Source organism: Leptonotus elevatus, chromosome 21 (genome assembly GCF_054856555.1).
Source record: "Leptonotus elevatus isolate MCC_2025b chromosome 21, RoL_Lele_1.0, whole genome shotgun sequence".
NCBI lineage: Eukaryota > Metazoa > Chordata > Actinopteri > Syngnathiformes > Syngnathidae > Leptonotus > Leptonotus elevatus.
In genome coordinates, this window is record NC_141259.1 from 5,883,127 (window position 1) to 5,898,998 (window position 15,872).

Sequence of the window (15,872 nt, forward strand, 5' to 3'; positions counted from 1 at the left end):
TTATCTATCAACCAATAGAAATGTGCGCAGGAATAAATAGGCTGGCCCCATTCATCCAATAACAAATGGGATTGTCTCATACGTCCGCAGTGGCACTTTGCTCCGCCTCCGGCCTCCATTTCTAAAAAGAAGGGCCGCCTCGGATCTCATGTCTTCACCCGTGTGTGTTTTTTCTATAGAGTTAATTCATTGAACTCGGCTCTCTGACGGGAATTGGGGCGATTGTCTGGAGGTTGAGCTTCAAACACCAGTAGATGTTTTACGTTTGTACGCTATTCAAACGGAGGATGAACCGTAGCTAGGTTTTTATTTCACCTTTTAACTTTACTCTGCGTATTCCGCCTTTTCCTCCCCCTCTCTTGACCACCCCACTCACTCCCCCCCCCCCCCTTCGTGCGTGAGTTGGGGCCTGGTACGTTGGTTTGGCCACGAGGCGCATCGTTATACTCGGTAAGGGGCGATGGCGGAGTTCGGTAATGGGCTGGCGGAGGAATCGCTACTAGATTCTGACCCTGGACACCCCGAGCTGGAAGACCCGGGCGTCGGCGACGAGGAGCCGGGCTTAGAAGAGGGAGAAGCGGCAATTGAAGACCCGGTAAGTGAAGGGCATTGTTTCAGTCGTTGCGTGCCGACGTGAACCAGTCATGCTCGTTAATGGCGATAATCCGAGCCTTTGCGAGCACTCTATGACCACATTTAGCGCGACTATCGAATGCTATCGATTCCTCACAAAGATTTGTGTCACATGTCGTGTGCGTGGCTATTACCGCCAGCTTGGTGTGAACCGCCATTATGGTTCGCGCAGTGCAGTAGAATTGGGTGGTGACATGCGCGATATCGGCAGCCATCTTGGCGCTAGAGGGGCGCTAGTTTCTGCGCCAGGCGGCGAGACCGAGCGTCTGAATACAAATCGCCGCAAAGACGCAACACTGGGATGTTTGAGCAAGTCAGGGGCGAGGGTAGGACACACCGCAGCCACTGTACACCGCCGCGTCAGTCTCCTTGATTGCGAAGCCGCCTTATTTGACGGTAATGGCACCTTTTTATTGTGTGTGTGTGTGTCGCCTTTCTACTCCACCGCTTCGTCGCTGCGGCATTTCAAGCACCAGCGTCGGGACGGGAAAATGACCTAACGACAACCTGCTAATGCTAGCTTACCTTGGTCACCGTACCACAATAAAGTCCTCGTGCTAGAACCAGAACCGGATTCGGTCGCCGGTGAATCAATCAAACGCGCCATATTCGTTGGGACGAAACGTATGACGCGGTTTGATGTATCACAGACGAAATGTGTGTCTGGCCACGCAAACGCACCGACTACACGCACAGATAGCAAGGGTGGAGATGGCAGACTTGTCTTTCAGTTTGCACCGTCCTGGCTGGCGAGCGTCTTTTAACGACTCGTCGTGTTTCGCCTGAGTTTGAAAGAGAGACGGTTTCATTTGAAACTCGCGTGGATCCCCGGTTCACGCGACACCTTGGTCTTTAAGGCGTGTCTGGCAGCTGCTTAATGCAACCGTTGTTTTATCGTAGGGTCGTGTAAGAGTCTGACATTTGGTGCGTTTCTAATGAGACATGGTACTGGCAAGCAAGCAAGCACACGCCATTGTGTGCACATGGCGTTTACTATGACTGTTTATTGTAGGTCATTGCATTTGGTTTATGTGCTGGTTTCGGTGTGTGTGGCAGCATTGCCCTGAATGGAATTGGAATGACTCCCACTGCAATGCACCAATCTCCGGGATGGTCCACACTTGCATGGGGACACTGCTGTCTGTGTTTCCAGCATTAAACGTTTACACATGCCCATATTCCTATTTGTGGCGATTATTCTACTGTCAAAGGTGGTGAGATGTATTTATTTTTTGGCCCTCATCTGATACCATAAAGTTGAAGGCTTTAGGGAGTCAATTAACGTCTTGGACAACAATCAAATATTAAGCTCCCTGTAAGACTTGACTGCCAAGAAGCATCAAACCTGTATGGCAACAGCTCGTAATTTTTACTTCGTACTTTGCCCAGGACACGGCTTAAAGCGATGGGGCCTTCGAAAGCCGCAGCTCCTCGCCCTCCCGGACTACCTTGGGGCTCCTCAGATGGTGGATGTTTTTAAGAAAGGACTTAAAGCCTTCCTTTTTAGAAAGACATATCTATTGTGATTTTTATGATTGTTTTATCTTATTTATAGGGGGGGGGGGGATAAATTTGTTTTTGATACATTGGTCTTATGTGTTTTATGTTTACTCACTGTAGCACTTTAAGTTTTGATGTCAAATATAAAGTGCTTTACAAATAAAATGTATTATTATTATGGCAATAGCTCGTCATTTTTTCTTCTTTGTAAAGGCTTCACTAATGTTTGTATACCTTCTTCAGGAGCTGGAGGCTATCAAAGCCCGTGTAAGAGAGATGGAGGAAGAGGCCGAGAAACTGAAGGAGCTGCAGAACGAGGTGGAGAAACAGATGAATCTAAGCCCGCCACCAGGTAAATGTTAATTACTAAATGCCCTTTTGATTTTTGAAAATACACATGTAATCCAGAAGTCTATTGTATGCAAGTCTTTGTCTTCAAGGCTTCACCAGACTTTACATGCACACAATTTGTAATGTTGGTCAAAGAAGATGGCTTTGAAGCAATGTCTGGCTGTGTACTGTACTGACAAACTCATCTGTGAGGATTTGATTGGAGTACACTGGGTCTATAGTACTGTCTATTGTTTTGCTAAGCACAGTGGCAACAATCACTTAAATTGGACAATTTCCAATGTTTTTTTTTTTACATGTTGTAAAATTTACTAACTCTTTGACTGCCAGACGTTTTCAGAAAAGGGATGCCGCCAGTGCCAGCCGATTTAAGCATTTTGACTGATTTTCAAGGTCCACAGAAAATGTTCTGTTTGGACTATGGAAACACACGTACTACCAAATGAAAGATTGGACTTTCATCTTTCATCAGAAAAAAAGAGTTTGTTTCTACCTTATTCCGTTCTTTAGTAATCAACAATAGAAAATGGTTAGTTTGACCCAATTTCGCCTGTGTTGGACCAAAATACGGAGAAATCAAGCTTTTAGTGAAACGATATTATTTCATGCATTCTAGTGAATTTGACACTTCTTTTTGTCCATGAATGATGCCACAAACACCTAAATAGTGCTTTACTTCTATAAAACACTACCACCAAGAATGAAAAAGTGTTTTTTGATAGCAAAATACGTTTATTTACATTCAACAGTGTAACAATTTGACAACAATTTGGCAAACTATTTACAAATGTGTGGATGTTTCAACGACAGTTTTTCTTTGTGTAACACTCTCCTGCGTGCAAGAAGACGCAACAGCATTTGCATGATCCATTTTATCCACTCCATTCATGGTGGCATCGTAGTCCAGAAACAGTGTCTTCTCCGTGATCAGACTGTACCCGCTCCTCCGATGAATATGCATTGGACTCGGGGTACTCTTCATTGTCCGATCGAATGTCCGCTTGTGCAGCTCCGCGTTTTCCGGCCTTAGCAGCGCTAGCCGCGCTAGCCGCGCGTAGCCGGTGAGGCTTACTACGTGATAGTAACAGGCCAAAGCTTCCAACTTTGGCGTAGAGCTCGTTGTCATCATCATCGTTGACATCAATCTGCATTGGTCGATGCCAACTCTCCATCGCCCGATCGAATGTCCGCTTGTGCAGAAGTACCCGGCCGGCTATTGTGCGCGTTTTCCGGCCTTAGCAGCGCTAGCCGCGCGTAGCCGGTGAGGCTTACTACGTGATAGTAACAGGCCAAAGCTTCCAACTTTGGCGTAGAGCTCGTTGTCATCATCATCGTTGACATCAATCTGCATTGGTCGATGCCAACTCTCCATCGCCCGATCGAATGTCCGCTTGTGCAGAAGTACCCGGCCGGCTATTGTGCGCGTTTTCCGGCCTTAGCAGCGCTAGCCGCGCTAGCCGCGCGTAGCCGGTGAGGCTTACTACGTGATAGTAACAGGCCAAAGCTTCCAACTTTGGCGTAGAGCTCGTTGTCATCATCATCGTTGACATCAATGCGCTTTTTAGTATTGATTGATGCTTTCCGTCTTTGAAAAAAATGCTCAAGCTGAGCTGCTTGTAACCGGTTGCTTGGTCAAGCCATTGTGGCTTGGATCAGCCATTGTCTCCTCAACACTCTAGCTCCGCCTCACGTCTTCTACTGACGCCCACGGTGGGCGGCCCATCCAACCTTGTGCAAAGAGAGTCATCGCTGCCCTCTAGGGGCCAAAACGAGTCTTTGACTAATCAGATCAGCCTGATTCTTTCAGCACAGCTGCCCAAGGCTTTCCTGCACCCGTTTTTGAAAAAAAAACAAAAAAACATAGGGGACGTCTTTTAACGTCCTCGGCGCCCTTCCCTAGGTTTATGCTAAACGTTTTTTATAACGTTTATGGCAGTCAAAGAGCTAATATATTACTAAATTTATTATGTTTTGTTAATTTTGATTCCTTACTCACAATTGGTTGTCATGTCCCGCCTTTTGTAGTTGGCCCCGTCATCATGTCATTTGAAGAAAAAATGGAAGCAGATGGCAGATCTATATATGTTGGAAACGTGAGTAGCCTTTTCTTGATTATCATGCACATTCACAAAAATGTGAGCTATTTTTGTGATTATCGCCTGCCTCTACTTGACTACTTTTGTTGGCATCTGGAAGAGTATCTACTCGTACAGGGATAAGGGAACCCTGGTCCTGCCTGTTTTCCATGTCTCTCTCCTCAAACACAGCTGACTCAACTGATCAGCTAATCAGCGGCCTCTGTAGAAGCCTGATAACGATCTTGTTCATCAAGAGGGGTGTGTTGATGGAGGGAGACACGGAAAACAGGCAGGGCAGCGGCTCTCGAGGACCAAGGCTCCCTACACCTGTACTAGCATAACTGCTTCTAATTGTCATAGACAGCTTGTTTACAACAGCTCAGTGCTTAACAGTTTTCAAACAAATTCTGATGTAGGATTGTGCATGGAAGGAAATCTTCATGGCTTGCTTTTGCCTTTAGGTGGATTATGGCGCAACTGCAGAGGAGCTTGAGGCACATTTTCATGGCTGTGGTTCAGTAAATAGAGTCACCATTTTGTGTGATAAATACACGGGGCATCCTAAAGGGTAATGTATCTAAGATAAGATTGAGGTTCAAATTGATTTCTGGTGTATGTCCCGTATGGTAAAATATTTGCCTTAACTTCGTTATGCTTTTATTCCACAGGTTTGCGTATATCGAGTTTGCAGACAAAGAGTCTGTAAGGACAGCGATGGCTTTGGATGAGTCTCTTTTTAGAGGAAGACAGATAAAGGTAATGTTTGTAATAGGAAATATTATTCCACATCGTTTTTTTTTGTTTTGTTTTTTACAGTGGCAAGATGTTTTGACAATTATTCTGCATCCCCCACTAAAAGTTGGTAAAAACTGTTCCAATGTCACTTTTCCAGGTCGGTGCAAAGAGAACAAATAGACCCGGCATCAGCACCACAGATCGCGGCTTTTCCCGGGCCCGATTCCGATCACGGGGTGGAAACTTCTCATCACGCGCACGCTACTACAGTGGCTACACACCACCCAGAGGCAGAGGACGGGCCTTCAGGTCAGTGGACACTTTGGGAGGACACGGCACACGCCCGCATGAACATCATCTTCACCCGTTTCACTCATGAAATTGTTGGGAAGACTGGTATCCCTTCCGTCAGCGGCCATACTCACATCTTCTCACATCCCACATGGTTTTAAGTCTTGAGATAGTCGTGATGAAATCAAATATGAAGATTGGCTTGAATCAACTCATACCTTGCCAGGAACCTGAATAAATATATGGTCATTGCCTTAGATGATGGCTTATTCTTATAAGAAAAATGAGAACGAAGAACCAAATATGTACACTACTGTTCCAAAGTGTGGGGTGCACTTTTAAATGCCCCTTAAAAAATAATAAAAAAATTAAGCACTGCTTTTACCACAAAAAAACGACTACCCTATAACTTTTTCTGATCTTCTTTATTACTCATAGAAAAGAAGGATTTTTTTCTTTAGTTACTTACTGTGAGTGGAAATGTCTTGTAAATTTGTCACGGCAAAGTAAAGACTTGTTAATAGGCGCGGGCCGGTTACCATTAATTACCACGTGAAAAGTAAACCTGATTTTAAAAAGTGAACTCTCTCGTAACGGGACAGTGGTTTCTCATTTATCGTGGGGATTACGTCCCAAAAATTACCTGGTTGGGATTGTGTCTGTACAGATTGTCTTAATCTTGGTAGATTTGTGATCAGCTAATCCCTTATAATAAAACCGGTCTTGTCTATCGACTGCATCTCCATGGTCTGGTCTGCAAATGTCAGGGACTGTCCCCTTCTGACGAGATGACTATATTCATTTTTATTTGAGAGAACAAAACATCACCAATACATTTGTATTGTTCCGCTGGTATCGTTCAGTGTTTTGCAATAAAACACGATTGAAACATGGAAGGTTGAAAAAATTAGGATTGACAAAAATCGTAAAGTCCGGTTAGGCTTTGGAGGGATCGGTAATCGGACAGAAAATTGTGATCGTTGCACCCTTATGTGCAAAGTGTCTTTATTACGCCTATACACAACTACATGTTTGAGATATGATATTAAAGTACAGTACATCTGTGTAAGGCTTTTTCACACTGCATTTATCAACATGCAAGTACACTGTTGACAAACCCATACCATTTTGTTTGTGCTGAGGGGGCAGGACGATGGAATGCTGCATCGCAGTGCATCACGGCACAGGTGTGTTTGCTGCAAAGGCGCCACGCCTCCCCAAAAAATGTTGTTTTAAAGAAATGTTCGGGGTCAGTTGTCAGAGTGATTTCAGAAAGCATCTCCAATAGGATAGACCCCGCAACAGTGATTTCTGAGTGCACTAGTGTGGCTGCTTCTTTTTGCGGCAATGACAGATAACGTCTTGCTGGGGTGCAGCCAATTTAACATCCAGACAAGTGGGGAAAACCCTCCATTTACTTCCTGGTAGGCTGGTATGTCAACACTTCCAAATGTGGGCGCTATTGTACTTTGTGGTCCCTGTTTACACTCAGCAAGTGCAGTGTGAAAAGGTTGACAGAGCTCTGATCTAAGTCAGTCAAGTCAGTATTTGTTTTTTTCCCCACCACGTCCTCCGCCTTTTATCATAGTGATGTGCATGATAATGACGCGTTTTAAAGCGGCCTTGCCAGTGGACTATCTGAATGTAAGATGTGTTTTTGTGATGTCTCCATAGCTAGCTAACTGCACGTCGCAATTGCACCAGAAGACTGTTGATGCAGACAAAAGCGTTGGAAAACTGAAATGGTGAAAAACACTTGATGTTATATCGCCACAACTGTTCTCAGTCTTTGCATGTTTGCAATTATCTTCAAACATATAGTATATTATGTATTTAGAACTAGGGATGCTCTCGATCAATTTTTTTCATTACCGATTCGATACCAATACCTTGGGTTCAGTATCTTCTGATTCCGATCCATACTAAATTAAATAATTAAATTAATATATTTCCCCCCCAAAAACTCAAATGCCTTTAGATGTTCTTTAATGTCTTTGAAAATATTTTTTGAGCATTTACTAGAGTATGATTTTCATTTAATATTTTCAATACTTATTGAATTAATGTAATCATTACTTAAGTGAAGGTACAATTTTCTTACATTCAAGCAGTGTTAATGTTTCAACTGTGCATATTGTGGCCAGGGCTCGCCTGATTCCAAGCGCTTCCGTTCACAAAATGAGTTTGATGTGGCCAAGGCTCCTGCGCCACTTGCTTCTGTCGACACACTGTCTTTCATGTCTGCACGTAAAGAAATATTGAAAGGCTACGTGCTTTTTTGCTCTTCTCTGTTTAAGAAAATAGATGATCACCAAATGCCACCTTTATGTACAAAATGCCATTACAAGAGGCATAATTAACTCATTCTCTGCCATTGACTGCTATAAACATCAAAATTTCATTCGAACTATTTCTATTTGTTAATTAAAGTACATTTAGAAAATATATAAAATTTGTGATTAATCGTGAGTTAACTAGTGAAGTCATGCGATTAATTACAAAAAAAATTCATTGTCTGTTGCCCAGAATTTTTAATAATCATTTTTTTATTAATTCGCTGCCATTGACGGCAATAAACGTCAAAAATTCATTTGAACTATTTCTATTAGCTTAACATTTTTCCCCACTTGTTAACAAGAGTGTGAAAACCTAGATTTTTTTTGTTCATTTGAGCAGATATAAAACTTGTGATTAATCGTGAGTTAACTAGTGAAGTCATGCGATTAATTACAATTAAATATGTAATTGCCTGTCACCCCTAATTATTAATAATCTTTGTTTTCTTTTATGAATTTATGGTTAGTGACTGAGTTAATTGCATTATTCTTTGTCTCGTCCGCCTCGGCGAACTCTGTTGCCGCTTCCCACACGGCTGTCCTTCCACGGAGCCTAGCGGCTCACCACTCGCGGAAGCAACGAGGCAGGCCCCAATCGGGCGGTGGTGGACTTTCGCGAGAGTAAGAGCGAGCTCGGGACGCGGGGCCCGCCTTCCTGCCAAATGGCTTCCGATGTTCCCCCAGTGAAATTTTGACAGACATTGGCTGCGCCAACGTAACAAAGGGGAAATATTATTGACTTCACCATTCCCCGTTTCACCTCGTCATTGAAGATGTGAACTTGCGTGCGCTCTGGAGATAAGCCTGTGTGGATCGGGACCATTTTGGCAGATACCAGATTCATTTCCCCCCCCTAATATCTGGGCCGATCCACGTATCGGATCGGAGCATCCCTATTTAGAACAAATCTTTGAATTCACGTTACTGGATTTTCAAACATTTCTTGGACACCAAACTTAAGAATGGTAGTGTACATGTTACATTTTTCTATGTAGGATGACACATTCTTGCCAGCCAGGCAACACACACTCATTTGCACACTTTTGGGAAGGACATCTGTGGTTTCATCTGGGGTTCATTGCATGGCATGGTCATGGTCATTTCAGTAAACACGAAGGCTTTGTACACACTATTGTGTTCTTCACAGCTGAAGTCACTGTATTTGGATGCAAACTTTGCATACTTGTGATGAGCGCCTGAAAAGTAATTTATTTGTAATGGCCTGTGACCAGTTAGCATGTTCCTGCCCTGTCCTTTCAGTCTGGTGGTTATGATGTGTTCATTACTCCACTTCATCAGTTGTGTTCACTTGTTGCAGATGGCAATGAAACATAAGCATTTCCTTCCTGGGATCAATCTGACTGTAAAAGCATCACTGTTCCACACAGGCTATTGTGATTGCTTTCTGCTTTTGGTCTTGATGAGATACTTTACTCTTCCTGTGAGTTGTTTGTCAGTTAAATGGTTTAGTTCCATGATCTGTAAGGCCGTCTTGGTATCTGGTCGCTTCTGTGACATCTTGATTGAAGTGTTACCGTAAGGTTATGTCTTGTCTGTACAGGCTAACCTCAATCAGTCGTCACACTTTGATTGCGCTTGTATCTACTGTTTTGCATACAAGATGGTCGTCGCGGTAGCTGCGCTCAAAATTATTTTGGGGAAATTCGTTTGTTTTAGTTTGTTTTAAATTATGTCGTTATGTATCGCGATAATTGTGATGGTTATCAATGCAAAATGAGTTAAATTTAATAAAAATGGGAAGAAAACCCCACTCCCCGCATTCGGTGACATTCGTTTTGTGCCACAATTACAAGCACGAAAAAAAGAGCGTTTGAGCACAAAAGCATTTGTTTGTTTTTTTACGTTTCCAAATGCTTGTCTGCGGGTGCCCACCGCCGGGTGACTAATCCTTTCAACCAACAAAGTCCGCACAAGTGTGCCTTACAAAAACTATGTACATTACTTGTATGTACATATTTTGAATGGAATTTTCCTAGTTTTATCTTATCTTTAAAGGGACATTCAGTGATCCCGAGCGCCATCTAGTGGTGAACTAATAATTCATTCATTTAAAAAACGGACCTATTTATTATGTCAATAGTATGCAAAACGTCCAAACTTTTTTTTGTGAATGTAGTTAGTCCGGCTGGTGCTTTCATCCAGTGTCGGACCCAATGGGTCGACCACAGTCTGCTTTCCACAGCTGGGGCCTGCAGGTGGTCGTCACTAACTCCCGTGATTCGGACCCGTCGCGTGACACATTCTGCTTTGCTCTTCGCAAGCTTTTCCTTTCCTTTTTTTTATATATTTTTTTATACTAGCTCCTCCCACTAGCCGCTCTTGTTAACTGCTCCGGCTGATTCCTGCTTGCTTGGTCTTTTGGCGTAGCTCGCCGGGCTTCACAAAGTCACTCGCCCAGATGCTCGTTTGTTCACGCAAAATAAGAATTGGTGGTAGGCTTGCAAAATGTGGTCTCTCCGAGCCACCGTAGTGTGCGCTCTCCTGCGTACTTCTAATGCTATATTTTGACCACTAAATGGCACTAAGGATCACTGAATGTCCCTTTAACCCACGTGTGTCAAGATCCAGTCCTCGAGGGCCTGAGTCCTGCATGTTTTCGAGGTTTCTCTACACCCACACACCTGATTTGATGATCAGGATCATTAACAGGCTCCTCCAGAGCTTGCTGATTAGCTTAAATATGAATCAGGTGTGTTGAATGTGGGGAAACCTAATACCTGCAGGACTCAGGCCCTCGAGGACTGGACTTTGACACCATTGCTTTAACCAATGGGATTTTTTTAACTTATTTTAAATGGGTTAAAAATATATCTATGTAATCTATCGCCTGATATGGAATACTTAAATCATGTCACACTTTTCAGCCATATCGCCCAGCGTTTGTCTACCATCTGGGAAGATACCACAGTACTCTATAGTAGGGATGTTCATGCAGAGGCAAAGTGAAAGTGCAACATGAATTTGGCTGTGTTGAATGCATGCGTGTGACTTGATTGGATGATTTGAGTAAGATAACATAATGTCATCATAAAGAAGAACCAAACCTTAAGTTAGTGTGTGCACTCCCAGAGACAAAGGTTCATTACTGCAGCCTGATCTTAGCATCAGTCCATTGGCGTCTGTCTGCAAGTGGTTGTACGTGTTGTGTGTTTGCCTTGAAGGGGTGGTTGGTCCCTGTTGGGCTTCTTTTTATTTTATTTTAATTTTTTTATTGTTTGGATTGAGTGTGAATTCCTTGAGTGATCACGCTGTGTGTGTGTGCGCGTGCGCTGTTTATTTTATATTTTAGGGTCTGTTTGTCTCAAGGTTTCCCCCCACAGTGACCCCAATGGTGGCTCTCTCCCCCTTTTGCACTGGCTCATGAAGGAAATATTGTTACGCCTCGAGAGCAGCTGGGGCATGAAGCACCCTATAATTTAGTAATTTCCGGAAAATTTAATAAAATTTGCACTTAACAACAGTACAGGCCAAAAGTTTGGACACGCACAATCTCATTCAATGTGTTTGCTTTATTCTCACTACTATTTACATTGTAGATTCTCACTGAAGGCATCAAAACTAAGAATGAACACATGTGGAATAGTCACCCTTTGCTGCTCCGATTACTGCTTTGCACACTCTTGGCATACTCACCTCTGGGAACGCCTTCAAAACTGCTGGAAAGCCATTTCAGGTGACTACTCTTGACGCTCATCGAGGGAATGCCAAGAGTGTGCAAGAGTTACGGTTTTAAATAAACTAGAATATAAAACATGCGTTCAACTATTTCACCTTTTTTAAAGTACATAACTCCACGTGTTCATTCATAGTTTCAATGTCTGTAGTGAGAATCTACAATGTAAATAGTCATGAAAATGCATTGCATGGCAAGGCGTGTTCAAACTTTTGGCCTGTACTGTAGGTCAAAAAATGTAATAAAACCAATAAGGTTCATTAAAAAAAAAACTGACTGATACCGTATAAATGTTTTTTTACCAATAATGTTATACCTTATTACATTAAACAAGTCTAATGTAACTGTGATTTTACTACATCTTTAACAACAAAATGTGAACGTAACATTATTCAAATTTAAAAAAAGGACAGGTGCATTTAACTGTAACAGTTGGCACTAAATAAATCAACTCACTGACCACCATTCAAATCAGACCGTGCTAAAAATACTCTTTAGAGGTTGAAATCAACTATGAAACATTTAAAACCAAAATTTTAACACTCCAAATTTTGTTGTAAATGTATATAACAGTCTTAGATCAGGGTTTCCGCGGAGTCACTAAAAAGCAACAAGCCATAAAATGGATTTTGCTCAAATGATGGTTAAATGGCATTAAAAAATGCATAAAAAACGTAATTAAAAACATTGTGGTTCATGCTATAGTTCACATAGGATGTGCAAATAAGTCACTAGAACACAATTTAGCAATAATAAATTTGATAAATATATGCGTTTGGGGATAATGGTGACTGGTTGTAATTTAATAAGAAAATAAAAACAAATGTAGTGTTCTTGTCATCAACGTCCAACATGAAGCACTAATGCCACCTAGTGGTAGAACTTCAAATAACTAAAGGTTACTATAAAATTGTGTCAACTAAAAGTTACAACCACTTTTGTGTTTGGTAACTATATTTGTCCACTTTTATGTTAATTAACGAGTATGGAAAAACTTGTGTGTGTGTGTGTGTATATGCAATACGGTGTGGGAATTAAATTGGTTTTAATAACTCAAACATTTTAACTTAACTAAAAAAAATACTTAATATGACAAGTTACGTCATCAGTAAAAATGATTTTACAATATCAGTCAGGATTTTTTTTCTTTATTATAGAAGTTATTGGGTTTTATTGTATTTTTTATTTTTTTTTATCAAGTGCTTGTTTTATTACATTTTCAGGAAATTAAGGTGCTGTAGGGCATTCCTCTTATGTAGTCCTGTCTAAAATCAATCTAAACCTTTGCTCTTAGCACCATAGTGGGGCTCATTCTTCAGGGGCTGTTGTGCAATCTGTGTCAAAACAAAAGAAGCTGAAGAGAGAGAAAGAGGGAGAGTGTGCCTTTGCCACCCCTCTTACGCACGCACACACACACACACACTCACACACACACACTCACTTATCTCTTGAAATTATGATTACGTCGATTAAGTTGTCTCTGCCACACATTTTGATAAAGCACCTCTGCCCACAAGCGCGTACACCAAATTGAATACCACACCAGAAAATTGGTGTCCATCTTCTCAATCCAAGCAGAAAGAAACTCACCCTCTTTTTCTCTCTCTCTTCCAGGGGCCGAGGGCGAACATCGTGGTATTGCCCTTACTAAACACTCCAACCCCTCCCCACTCCTTTTACTATCAATCCCCTTTCCCTTCTCTGTTCCCAAACACAAACACCCACACACACACTTAAAAATGTACCCTCCCTTTCGCCAACAAAAAAAGAAGAGTTCCAGAAGAGAGAAAGAAAAAGGAAAAAAAAGGAAAAAAAAAAACTTCTGGACAGAGAGACTGACTGGCTGCCGTGTGCATTTGTATGTGAGCGTGCGTGTGCGGACGTTGGTGCGGCCCCCCCTGGTAAGGTATGCGCTAGCCTTCTGGTGCAAGAAGTATGGTGGCAAGTTTTTCTTTTTGTTCTTGTTGCTTCGGGTGCGGGGAGGAGGAGGAGGATGATGATGTTGATGATGATGATGATGATGATGATGGTAACTCAGGCTGCAGGCGTGTCTCCTTTGGTCTGGCTGTGACATCCTGCTTCCACACCATCCACAGCCCACCCATTCACCCCATTCACCACCGCCGCCGAGGGGGAAAAAAAGCAGCAAAAAAAAATGACGGGTGGGGGGGTAGCGAGTTGAAGAAACTGTTTTTTTGTTTTGTTTGTTTTTGTTTTTTAATAATTGAAATGTGAAATGTTGACTAGCTAGGTTTCTTGATGTGTTTTAAGTCTGTTTGCTGTACCCCACCTCCCCCTCCCTCTCTTTTGACTCCTCCCACGTTATAGCCTCCCCAGATCAACACCTTTTGATTTATTTAGTGTTTTTCACCACATTACTTTCTGGATAGCGACGGACCCGAATATCAAAGCGCATTTTTTATTTTGAATTTTAATTATTATTCTGGAAAGTGGACGTCTTTGGCCACCCCAACAATATGGTCTCCTGCAAGACGTTGTTTTTATTTGGTTTCAACCCCTCCCCCAACCCGTGTGTCTCCTTCCTTCCTCTCACCCCTCCTCTCTCTGTATATTAGACCACTTCTTGTCGTTTCAGGTTTCAGGACCAGTGGAGGCTGACGACCCCTCCCCAGGTGGCGCCGCCGCCCCCCACTGTCTCCGCAGCGTCTCTCTCTCTCTCTGCTCCCGCTATGCACACTCACCCCATTCTGTCTATGTGGGGGGGAGGGGGGCAGGGCGACCACAGGCCGGCCACGGGAGGCATTTACTACAACAGCAAACGCTGATAGCGCTTTTAGTTAAAGTTCACACACGTTTAATTTCGCACGACACTGCAGTACAGACGCCACTTAACAAGCCGCTGGCCCAATGTGATTTTTCTACATCGCCAACAGAGTTGATAGGAAGGCCAGTTTTTCAGGTGTAAGGAAGACCAGGCAACATGTTTTATTTTTGTGTGTATGTGTGTGCGGGGATGGGAGGGGGGTGTTAACAGTTGGGCCCCACCCTATTCTGACGATGCGCAGTGCAGTCACGGCTTGTCAGAGGGAAGGCTGACCAGCTAGTGGCATTCACTAGTTGATGAATGGAGTGGGCTGTTTTGAGGCAGGTAAAAGCCGGGGGGCAGTGGGGTTGTGTGCTGGAATTTATTTTCTTGGGGAGAAAAAAAGAGGGAAGATCCAAGGTCAACAAAAAAAAAAATGTTTTTTGAATTTTTTTTTAAAAACTTTTTTTAACCCATGGTTCTGTAATTAGAAACAAAATAAAGATGTGTAAAAAGTACAATGTGTGAGTGTATCGTGTATCACATGATTAGTCATTCGAGTCTAAGCAAAAAAAAGCCCATCAGAAAAAAATGCGGACTGAATTCTCACTTGAAATTAAGAATTCTCACTTTAAAGTCAGAATAATAATAGTACAAATTTAAAAAATCAGGTTTCTGAGATTAAACTCAGAATTCTAAGAATAAAGAATCCTGACGACCCCCCCCCCCCCCCCCTCTTTCACTGGCCCCTATTCTCTTCTGTATCTCTAAAATATAAAAGTAAAATGAAAAATGGTGTATGTTGGAAGTTCAACAAAGGAGCCTAAATTTAACAGGTGAATTTTAAAAATGTGTTCATGTCAATGTCGAACAGTATGTAATGCCCTGTATCCCAAACAAAATGCATTTTGTGCGTGGTCAACAAAAATAATAAATGGCCATTACTGTCACACAGTGGTGCCCCCCCCCCAAAAAAAAAAATCATGTCAGATTTTTGTGATAGTAATTGATTTAATGTTTTATTGCCGCGCTGGTATCCACTTTTAAAAATAAATGACAATTTATGAAGTGATGTGCAGGCCCCTGGAGCCCAGTTAGAGAATCGCTGCACTTAGTACATACACAATGTAGGAGCCACATGTTATTTTTGCTTTTATTTCCGGTAGATGACCACAGGTGGCAGTGTAGGCACTGCCTGGACCTCTCCACCCACCCTCCTTTTAAGCACAGGTGTAGGTGATCAGGTTGATGGAGTGGAAGGTCATGCGGTTCTTACCACTCGCTCATACATTAATTTTACAAATGGAATTTCAGTTAGAAAGTTAGCAGCATAATTTAGGCCACTTTTGTTTTGGATTGAACCATTGAAGCCATATTTTTAATGTTAAGTCAAGCGTGTCAAAAACATCTCCCACATCCTTCCACGGCGACTACAGGACACAAGGTTAGTCGCTACACGCAGTAATCGTCATTTTAAGAAGAAAAAGTCA

General features: G+C 42.5%; 1 protein-coding gene across 3 annotated transcripts; it reads left to right on the forward strand.

Moving 5' to 3' along the window:
* Positions 1–108: 108 nt before the first annotated feature.
* On the forward strand, positions 109–14,903 carry pabpn1 (poly(A) binding protein, nuclear 1). 3 transcript variants are annotated; one of them, XM_086066011.1, is made up of 7 exons: positions 109–595; positions 2,377–2,485; positions 4,510–4,577; positions 5,024–5,130; positions 5,231–5,318; positions 5,455–5,606; positions 14,215–14,903. In XM_086066011.1, exons 1-7 carry the CDS (start codon positions 461–463, stop codon positions 14,402–14,404), a joined length of 849 nt encoding a protein of 282 aa, XP_085922137.1. In that variant the 5' UTR covers positions 109–460; the 3' UTR covers positions 14,405–14,903. The 3 variants fall into 3 exon arrangements, with proteins under 3 accessions (XP_085922137.1, XP_085922138.1, XP_085922139.1); XM_086066012.1 differs by lacking the exon at positions 14,215–14,903 and adding an exon at positions 13,233–13,789 and having other exon boundaries at positions 110–595; XM_086066013.1 differs by lacking the exon at positions 109–595 and adding an exon at positions 844–1,029.
* Positions 14,904–15,872: the final 969 nt, after the last annotated feature.